This window comes from Lathyrus oleraceus, chromosome 4 (assembly GCF_024323335.1).
Source record: "Lathyrus oleraceus cultivar Zhongwan6 chromosome 4, CAAS_Psat_ZW6_1.0, whole genome shotgun sequence".
Lineage (NCBI taxonomy): Eukaryota > Viridiplantae > Streptophyta > Magnoliopsida > Fabales > Fabaceae > Lathyrus > Lathyrus oleraceus.
The window spans coordinates 157,918,495-157,930,184 of NC_066582.1; the positions used below are offsets into that span (position 1 = coordinate 157,918,495).

At 35.7% G+C, this 11,690-nt stretch overlaps 1 protein-coding gene across 1 annotated transcript; it reads right to left on the bottom strand.

Annotated features, from left to right (window-relative positions):
• Positions 1 to 68: 68 nt before the first annotated feature.
• LOC127074281 (expansin-like B1) lies at positions 69 to 1,938 on the bottom strand. The gene is made up of 5 exons (XM_051015587.1): positions 1,715 to 1,938; positions 1,498 to 1,604; positions 1,141 to 1,322; positions 708 to 840; positions 69 to 363 (listed from the first exon to the last, which is right to left on the bottom strand). The coding sequence occupies exons 1-5, from the start codon at positions 1,851 to 1,853 to the stop codon at positions 160 to 162; spliced, it is 765 nt and encodes a 254-aa protein (XP_050871544.1). The 5' UTR covers positions 1,854 to 1,938; the 3' UTR covers positions 69 to 159.
• Between the last annotated feature and the right edge of the window lie 9,752 nt (positions 1,939 to 11,690).

Below are 11,690 nucleotides of genomic sequence, written 5' to 3' on the forward strand. Positions count from 1 at the left end.
AATGAAACTGTAACCTTTTCAATCAATGATATGAAATTCAAAAGAGTTCCTACCTGTGATCAATGATATGATAAATTCAGTGGACTTATTTTTTATTTATTTAATTATTTCATAACAGGGTAATAGTAGCATATAAATAAACAATTTTTTGATGCTTCTCTACTGGTCTACTTGTACTCCTGAGTCATATGTTTCTCCAGCCTTCCAGTCTTCTGGTATATTATTAACAGGAACGACCCATGTATCATCTCCATCTTCAGTACTAAACAACATCCTTAGAGACAAAGGTCCACTCGGTGGAGGGGTTGCAGTCCAGACTGCGCCATGACTCCGATCCAGTAACTTGCAGACAAAGTTCTGAGTCTGCAGTCAGCAAAAGAGGCAAGTTCATTACAATAATATTTACCTAACAATAAACCTTTCTTTCTTAGTTTTCTCTATTTATTTTATGCACCTGTGTCGCTAAGAATGTTGTTTCAGTTGAATGAAGAGTTAAACATTTAAAGATGTCTTTTCACATGTAGTGGTGTTGTCTCTTCTTAAGTTAATTATTTGGCCAAATATAATTAGTTTCAATATAGGACATCGCTATATAATCCCAAATACTCAATTTTTTTTACCAATTATCTTTACCAGAAATTTAGTTTATTCAGCTTAAAGAATTGACCAAGTTACAACTTATGCCGGGACAAAGAAGTAGATAATACCTCACAGAGCTGCACAGCTGTTATGTCTCTCCTTCCTTGTTGAAACCATATGACAAAAGCCAAGTAGTGAGGGTTGCTGCTGCTTTCATCAATCTTAATTGTGATGTTTTTGTTAGGGTAGCTACATGAAACCCTGGAGATAACGAGGAGAGGCCTTGGTTAAGTTTACATTTAACAGAGACTAGAAAAATTAATGCATGAAAAAAAAAAAAGACAACATAGTGCAATAATGTTTCACCATGGTAGATCTAGGATAGATTCAAACTCATTGTGGATATATTATCAGGAGTCTTATCTTACATTTACAAGTGGCCAATTTCACGGCACAAAGTTATGACTTTTTAATCATACGATAATAACTATTGTATGAAGTCACTCCTTCACAGCAAAAAAGCTGACGTATATATGAAATAGTTGTGGAAGGATTTCTCACCTTCTGTATTCAATATCAACTACACCAAAAGCTAATAAAGAAGCGGATGCATCCTTGCTCTGAGCCATCCCACCAAAGGCTCGTTGGCTAAGAATGAAGTCAGTGTTATCGCCTGAGCCTTGGTCCGTTAAAACTATAGTGACACCGTTGCCCGAGCAATAAACACCGTTGGTACACCTTACCTGACAAAGGATAATAAGAAATATTACTTTCGAAGCTAGAATGCATAATGTTAAGTTGCAGATTGTTGTTGAAGTTATACTTGTGATTGCCAAAGGACCAAATGGAAGAACTAACAAAATAATAATGTTGGTGTGTTATATGTGATATATATTATGTGTGTAGTTGTGTTATCACCTGGTAACAAGCGCCACAGCCAACTCCATCTCGATAAAGACTTGATGCAGCCGATACATCCCCTCCATTAATGGTAGCACCAAAGGAACCAAATCCACATGCACCAGCTGCAATGAATTCAAAAGGAGCATATATATATATATATGAGAAAAACCTGCTTACAAATATTATTTAATGTTTGCATTATTGTTATCATTCGTTTTATCAGTTTTCTTACCATCTGTGCCATTTTCTTCAGAGTTTGAGTAAAATGATGCACGAGATTGAACAAAACAATCGTTGCATGAGGTATCTGCCAAAGTTTGCATGAAAAGAAAGGTGACAAGGAGAACAGAACACAAAAGAGAGAGAGCCATGTAGGACAGAATGGATAAAGCAGTCAAAACTCAGGATGTTAAGGTAAAGCTTGTGATGCATGAAGGGAACTTGATTTCTCGTATTTATAGAGAATCTGGTCAATGTTACCTACCAACTTTGACATGCCAAAGATGAAAATAAAAACTGCTCAAATTTTTAATAAGAGTAATTTTGATCCCTTTATCTCTGGACTACTTGCTTAGTCTGCATTTGACATTGAAAACCACTTTCTGACTCATCAAAATTTGTACCACTTTCCCTTTTAGATGTGATTCAATGTTTACCTGCTATGATATTTCCACACCATTTCCTGTACATAACTTTAATCAATGGATATGGTCCCCTATGCACCAAACTGTAGTCAGCCATTCAAATTATTAATGTTTTAGTCAGAAATATCATTTATTTTCTTAATTCAAACACATTTTCTTTTCTCAATATTATGCATTAATCTAGTTTTTAACATCATTATCCAACATGCACATTTAATTGTCAGAGCTATTTGACCTTTACTCACCTAACAGGCAAGTTAAATCAAATATTGAGTTGTACTGAATTGAAAATATGAAGTAAGAACATGGCTTGGAACACAAGAAATTAGAAGAGTTAGGCCCTTGTGCACTTTGATGATCCTATCTATGTTAGGCATATTTTTAGAGTTCCCACTTGGTCAAATATCACATAAGGACCTTGTTCTCTATGTCATTTGGTAGGTGCTTAGGAAATATCCATCTAATTTAGATAATCTGTTTTAAAGTGCATTACACTAGGTCACAGATTCACAATTCCAAATAAGCAGCCTCTAATGGCATGATGAGAAAGTGACCTTATTCCTTAAGATATTCCTTTCCTTATGTCATTTAAAGGTAATGTCATAGATCATGGGTGTTCTTGTCATTACAGCGATTTTAGTCCTTGAAGCAGCCTAATGAAATGAGTTGGAATATTGAAGTGTTAAGAATGAAGTTTTGATATATTTACTGTTCCAAAGAAGAGAGGTTGACAAAGACTGCCATGAAGGATAACCCTCAGCTATGACGTGGGAACCATTTTGGGCTCTGGAGTATGGGCCCAGCGTGCCAATACTAATCAATATTTATTGTTTGAGGCAACCCTAGATGTTTCATTGTCTACACCAATTTGTAAAGATTTTGAAGCTTAAAATATTTGTTCCAAAATCTATTTATTTCTCAGATTTACGCCAATGTATGATTGTAACTATATATAAGCAACTTTATTTTGTTCAATACTTAAGTGAAAATCCAAATATTTGTATTGTTCTTCTTGTTTACTTCTCAATCTTTTTTTTCTATTTTTTTTTCTCCATTTTCCTCGCAACATGCATAACAATGACACCTTTCACTTCTACATCGTTTACTATGGAGTTTATTTCATTATTTTGTGCATATCATTAGTGTGTATCTATGTATCACCAACATCTTTTAAAAAATATTTGTCCATGTCGGTATCAAACATATTCATCAATAATTATGATTACATTTAAATTTTTTTAATTATTATCAGTATCGTTATATCATATTAGAGTCGTATTCGAAGTGCCTACGTTATATATATATATATATATATATATATATATATATATATATATATATATATATATATATATATATATATATATATATATATATGAACATTTTTGATATATTTGCTGCATACAATCATTTTTTTAATCATTCATAGTATCTTCAAAAATTTAATTTTCCTTTTTCAAAGTAAAAATCACGTAGAATCTCTACATGTTCGAATTCTAAAAAATAAAATAAAAATATAGTAACCTAATACCTACTAACATAAAACTTATAAAATAATATTTATATTTTTCTTGCAATTATTTTTTAATTATAAAATTATAAAATATAAAACTATATTAACCTAATAACTACTTACATAATCTCATAAAATTAAAATGTTTAATACTTTATCTATTCTTATAGAAATGTCATTTCAAAAATAAATATTTAAACTTATAATTAGGTAAACATACTAAATTAAAATATCTAATATTTTATTTATTTATATAAAAATGTCATTTCAAAAATAAAGATTTAAATTTATAATTAGGTCAATTTCTCAACCAAGAATTTCTAAGATGTATTTTTTAATATGTCATATATTTGTAATACACATAAAAATTGATTAAAAAAAAAGTAAACAGATAAATTTATTTATTAAATAAAATTAAAAATATCTATTGCCCAGGTCAATATCTAGTTGGATTTAATGATTTTTTTATTCAAATACTCCAATTTTTTAATTTTTTTTCCAAAATAAGTCAATTTTCAAAATAATTTCCAAAGTACCTCAGTTTCAAAAAAAATAAAAATGCATATGCGTCAGACCAATTGTGGCATATCCTTAAACACTAAGTGGAGACGCCAATTGGATTGCTACAGCACATGGTGCTGCCAATTCAATTGGAGCTCATGTGTTATTTGAAAGAGGAGACACCAATTGGTCTAGCGCCTCAGTGTAATGTGCAATTTTTTTGGTTATAAATAGAGGTGTTGTGTGAATCATTTTTCCACATCTCATTTCGTCATATTTCAAACATGTTTGGTGTTCGTCACCGCTATGGAAAAGTGATTTATTCGAGAGACAAATCTCTGATGTTGATGCTCTTCTGGAACATCTGTAGTTTCGATCAACTGAAGAGGGAGCTGGTTCGTTCGTTAAATGGAAAAATAGTAGAAGGGGAAAAATTAGAAGTATTGAGAGACTCGATAGCATATTTGGTTGGGTGCGAGTCAAAACTGATAAGGATGTTAGAGAAATGATGTTTGAACGAGATGACATCAGTTTGATTGTTGTAATCAGTTAGAAATATTTTGTTTTAAGTTTGCTTATGTTGTAGTGATGTTTGTGTTGGTGTAAGCCCTAGAGGCCAATACTTTTGGTACTTGTATCGAATTATTTATTAATAATAAAAGACATTTTTCTTTATTATGTTTGTTTAATAAAGTCCCTGGAATAGATAGTCCATTTAATGTATCAAGTATGACTTAATCATGAGATCACATTAAACATAAGGACACTATTCTTAAAGTGTCCGTAGTCAAGCTTTATTATGAAATGGGATAACATTAAAGCATGGAGACTATTATGTTTGTAGACTGATGATCACGTCTCATGGATCATGGATAAAGAGTTATCAAGTCTTAAACATAGGTATGAATATTAAGAGTAATATTCATACTGGATTGACCCGCTATGAGAATACTATATAGAAAGTTATGCAAAGTGTCATAAGTTATTCTCATGGTGATAATAGTGTATACCACTCTTCGACCTGAAACCACTATGGATCCTAGATGTAGAGTCGAGTGCTTTATTGCTGATCCAACGTTGTCCGTAACTGGATAACCATAAAGACAGTTGATGGGTACTCCACGAAGCATGCTGAGGGACATGAGTGTCCTAGATGGAATTTGCCAATCCTGCTTAACAGGATAAATGTCTATGGGCCCAATATTGAACTGGACAAGGGTGACATAGTCTATACCTTGTGTTCAATATAGACATAAGGGCAAAGGGGTAATTATACACATAATTATTATCACAGGAGGTTTTGTCAGATCACATGACATTTTCATGACTTGGGTAGCAGTGATGTGTTGCTAGATACCGCTCACTGTTTATTATGTTAAATGCGTGATTTAATATAATTGCCAGCGTCGCGAAAACCTATAGGGTCACACACAAAGGACGGATTGATGAGAGATAGAATAATTAAGGAACATCGTAAGGTACGGTGTACTTAAGCTGAATACGAATTATGGTAAGGTACCAAATACTTAAGTGATTTTGGCATATTATGAGATATAGGCCAAAATGCACTTAAGTGGGCTTTTTGGCTTGAAGCCCACACAAGTGGTTCTATAAATAGAGCTCTTGTGCAAAAGCTTTGCAAGGGAATACAACACAACTGAAGAGTTGGAATTTCGTATCTCTCTTTCCCTCACTCAAAGCCTTCATTCACAAACAGCTAGCACTGCGATTGAAGGAATCCGTTCGTGTGGACTGAGTAGAGACGTTGTCATCATTCAACGTTCGTGATCGCCCCGTGGATTTGCTTCAAAGGATTCGATCATTATCAGAGATCTGCACCAAAGGTTTGAATCGCCACAAGAGGTAACGATTCTATCACTGATCATGCTCATTCGTAAGGATCACTAATGGAGAAATTTTTTAAATTCCGCTGCGCCTTGGATGGCAATTCTCCTTCAGTTTGTTGTTAACCTTGTTATAACAAAAAGATAATGATGATATATAAAAATTCAAGGTTACAAAAATTAAAAGGAGATACTATCTTATGATGCAGATGTTGCTCCTAGATTAGGACAGTTATTCTTATTGTATCCTGGTTGACGACATATACTACATAGTCTTATCATTTTATCAGTCGTATCCATTTCTGTTCTAATACACGTGCTGTTTGGCCGTCCTTTTTTCTTTCTTCGCATCTCATCGTTGTGCCAAACTATGTCACCTTCATATGAAGGCCAGTATTCCTCCATTGGTAGCACTGAGAAACTTTGGTTATACACATTCATGACGGTAATGGCCTTGTAGACATCAGATAGATGGCTGAAAACGTCCTGGCGAGTATGTGCGCATGCCACAATGACATGAGAGCAAGGAATACGGAAGACCTGAAACTTTCCACAATCGCACCAACTTCTATTTAGTTTGACAACATAAGATAAATTTGGCATCCCTTAATTATGGTCCATTGTTTCCTGTACATTGAAATTTTTCCTATGACGGTTGAAGACTGTAACCGCGTGCGTGCTAGCTTTGATACTTTCCTCTTTCATCACTTTCATACAACATTCACTGAATATTTGACCCGACATTAACACTGCACTCCATCTTTCACCTCTTGTTGTGAAGGTAGAAGTCAACCTATAATATGTTGTTTTGACCAAAGCAGTTATTGGTAGATTTCTAATGCCTTTGAATACCATGCATTCCACAAGGTTTGTTGTCATGTGGCCCCATCGACAACCTCCGTCAAATTCCCTTGTCCACTGCTCTATTGGTATGTTATCCATCCATCTTCCTGCATCTGCATTAGACAATCTAATTTCATCACGGTAATGTTGAAATGACGGCTGGGTTAGAGCATATCCAGCATTCACCACTTTTTTGCGAAAGTTCTTATCTTTGATTGCACGCATGAAGTTTTGTGCGATATGTCTAATGCAATAGACATGGGTAGAAGGAGGATCATGCCATCCGTTATCATGGTTATTGTAAGCACTTTCAATGACAACATATCTATCTGAAATCAAACAGAGATTGACTTGTGGAGCGACATGTGTTCTGAGATGTCGAAAAAGAAACCCTAACCACCAGCGGTTTCACCTTCAACTAGAGCAAAGGCAATGGGAAAGACATTATTGTTGCCGTATTGTGCAACAACCATAAGCAAAGTACCCTTGTATTTGCCGTATAACCATGTTCCATCAATTTGAATAATAGGTTTGCAGAATGAAAAACCTTTGATGCATGGTTCAAACGCCTAAAAGAGGCGGTGAAAGATTCTATTTCCAGCAACACAGGTTCCGTCTGGCGTAAATGCTGGCAATGTCTCTATAATTGCAACAATTCCTGGTACGTATGTTTTTAGGGCCCATAAAAACCATGGCAATTCTTTGTATGAATCCTCCCAGTTGTCGAATACCTGTTCAACAACCTTTCTCCTCGCAATCCATGTTTTCTTGTAAGATGAAGTATAATTATATCTTGTGACGATATGAGATATTATTATACTCACCTTCACTGATGGATCTTTGTTAACAAGCGGCAAAATGTCTTGACATATCAATGCAACGCTTAAATTATGGTGATCTTGTTCAACATTAGTTGCAATGCAACTGTGAGGTGGGTCTATAGAAACTGTCTCCCAAAAGTCGCTTCTCTTTTTGTGAGACGCAACCAACCGAAACTTGCAAAGGATGTTACGACATTCGATAACATACCTTCTCGAATCAATGCATTTCACAGTGAAATCAGAAGAGTTATTCATGTGAAATTTTTTGATAGCTCGCACACATTCTTCTTTAGTGCGGAACATGTCTCCCACTTTTAACTCACCCTCTGATTGTGGATACGGGTTATAAAAAACACTGTTGAATGTTTCATCATTATGCAGATCCATGTTTGTCATATGTTGAGGCGGATTATATACATGACTTGGAGGTAATGGCGCTGGATGATAGTCATCTTCAATGTTGTTGTTCAACATATGATCAATTTGTGTCTCGATCTCTTCTTCTTCTTCATCTACGACGTTGACTTCTGCTTCTGCTTCTGGGTCGGTATCATATGAGTTTTCTGAATCAAATTCATCAGATTCAGCTTGATTAGTCATCTGAGATTGTTGAGATGGTATACTTAGTTGAAGAGTAATATATAACTCAATAGAGTTCCAACCAGAATGTTCATGACTAACAAATATGTATTCAACATCTTCATCGTCCCGTACCTTCAGTGGGAAAAATTTGCATTGACTATTCTAAAAAAAAATTGGATTTTGATACGTGATCTGTGACACAAGACCATATTCTATGCAGGCTTCAATTCATTTTTTCAAATGCAAGAAATTTGAATTTCTCTTGATCGTAAGTCGGATAGTATCGGTGTTTCGAAAACAAAACCCATATAAATCAGACTCATATGTCTCACTATTGCAGTGAGCATTGATAGTATATTTTGGTGCAAATTACATTGTAATATTTCTTGTGCAGATGAAAAGTATTTTTGGGTGCAGATGAATTTGTGTTGATTGTTGGATGTAGATAGTAAGACACTTAAATAGGTAAGTGATGTGTCAAGCATGCAAGCTAGAGGAAAGTGATGTGTCAAGCATGCAAGCAAGACGGAAGTGATGACTCAAACATGCAAGCTAGAGGGAAGTCATGTGTCAATCATGCAAGCCCTAGCATCAGTCCAATTGGCACTAGCTTGTATCCCTTATACATGGGCGCCCGTCCAATTGGTGTTACCTTGTCTTCTATGCAGACCTCGAAACTAAGCATGCAGAGCCATGCATGCGCCAAGCTAGGTTAAGATGAAGCATGCATGCAAGTCTAGGAGACGCTACTTTGATTGGCGCTAGCATGTGACAATTGCACATGGGCGCCAAACCATTTGGCATGAGCATGCAATCACCATTATCCATGCATTCATACTTTTGCATGTCACACCTTATAAATAGAAAAGCAAGTCTCACATTTTTTCCTCACCAATAATCACTTCTTCCTCAACAACAACAACTCTTTCATCTCCAACAACCATTGTTTCAAATATTTACTCCGACAAAATGTCTCTCCTCACAATGGGTGAATCGTAGAGAGGCACAATTGCAAACATAGCAACTTATATAAGCATTTAATTCTTCTATTATTTGTCTAGAATAATTTTTAATAACGATACTTAATTTGTTGTTTATCTTTTATAGGATATTTCTAGGTTTCGAACTCGGGTCCACGAATTTGCACAAATGGACCCGATGATTCAAGCGTATGTCGAACTCGTCGATTTTGGACATATAAGCAAAATAATGTCTTGGTCGGTGGATAATAAATTTATTCTTGCGTTATGTGAAAGATGGCGTCCCGAGACACACACATTCTGGTTTCCAACCGGTGAATGTACCGTGACGTTAGAAGATGTCTACATGTTATTGGGACTGCCTATTGAAGGTAAGACGGTAAATGGTAAAACCAACTATGCGAATTCAATTTGCATGGACCTCTTAGATGCTGATTTGTTAGATGATAACTCGAGAGGTCAAGGTATACTCCTTTCACGCCTTAAGGCATATTATAACAACTTACCATTAGATGAGAATTCTACCGAAGAGGCTCAAATAATAAAAACTAGGTGTTACATTATGCTTTTAATTGGTTCATTTTTATTTCCCGAAGGTAGTGGTTCTAGTATGCATGTTATGTATTTACCTTTACTAAGACATGTAGATAGAATAGGAAGTTATAGTTGGGGATCCGCTTGTTTGGTTTATCTTTATAGCTCTTTGTGTAAAAATGCACACAAAGACACATCTACATTTTCTGGATGCGATGTTTTTCTCCAAGCATGGGGTTGGTCCAGACTACCGTCCCTAGCGCCCGTCAACAACAACCCATTCACATTCCCGTATGTATAAAAGTAAGTTCTTAAAAATGGACTATATTTACTTACTTTACCGATTATTATCTCTAAATAATATTTTTACTTTTATGGTGCAGATGGTCGGCACGTGGTATGAGTTATAATAGATGTCCTAGACACTGCATTACCCAGTATCGCAATCTCTTGGATCACCTTCGACCGACAGATGTATGGCCATTAACCTAATTATTTCGTAATAATTTGTTAATTTCTTCTACCAAATTTATAATGTAATATATGTTCACATTTCAGTTCATTTGGCGTCCATATCTAAATTTGGATCATGACCATGAAACAAACGAACAAGACGCAACCGTTTGGACTGCATGCACACTGATCATAAGATTCATCACTGTGGATATGCACAATAGTGATCGTGTTAAATTGTAGTTCGGTATGCTTCAACACATCCCAGATCTCCCGGCAAACCTAGGAGAATGGCATCTACGCAAAGTTAACGACCAATGGAACTTTAACCCATGGCAAAGCTTCGTTAGATTTGAGTGTCGCAAATGGAAGCACCGCCAAGACCATGTCTTAACAGACGCTGTGATGCCAATTGAAGAAAAACCAAGTCGTAATTATATGGCTTGATACATATCGGTTGGATTTGAGTTCATCGCGAGGATATGTACCTATACGACTCAAGCCAAATAACTTACACACCAGAAGGCTCAACATCTAACCCCTAACAACATTGTCAGACCGACTACTCACAACCCCATATCCATCAAACTTTCTAATCCACAAACACACAGATATACAACCCTAACATGCCATACACCCAACCACAATACCAAGAGCATACCCCGTACCACCACCAATAACTAGATCATCATCAAGAGACCCAACATCGCTATGCACCCAACACATCACCCTACCATAGTCGCCTTAGCCAAAACACTCAACGATCATTTCAACCTTTCCTCGACGCATCATTCACACCAATGTCTCACTTCAATCGTCTCGGTTGCCCTCTAACAACTCAAACACAACCCAACTACTCTGGCATGGGTCATGAACTTAGTTATGGCAGTACCCCTTCGATGCATACACAAGACTACACCGATTTGTCTGACTATCTCATGCAATCTCCTGCAGTTGGTGGTGATGTTCCTGGGTCCTCAGATACTCAAACACCTGGGGTGAATCATCAACGTGGGCTAAGGCCACGAGTTCGGGTAGCTAGGGGATGTGGGACCGAAGGTCGGTTAGGTGGTCCCGGTCATCGACATTAGTCTTTTTTTGTGTAAACGAGTATTAATATTAATATGAATTGGTCCGATTTCGACTTTATCTATCATGTACAATATTTTTCAAAAAAAAATACAAAACACACACATGTGTTAGACCAATTGGCATCTCCTTTAAAGCTTAACACATAGACGCCAATTGGATTGACAACACAAGGAGCACTAGCCAATTCAATTGACGTCTCCTCTCTAAGTTTAAGAGCAGACGCCAATTCATTTGACGCCTCCTCTCCAAAATGGGGTAGATTGAGAAATTTTTTTGAAAACAAGATTATTTTAGAATTTTAAAAAAAAAAACGAGGATATTTGGATAAAAAAATCGGATTTAATAGCCGTAAAACAATTTGAAATTTTAGTTGAGTTTAGTACAAATTTCAATCATTTTCA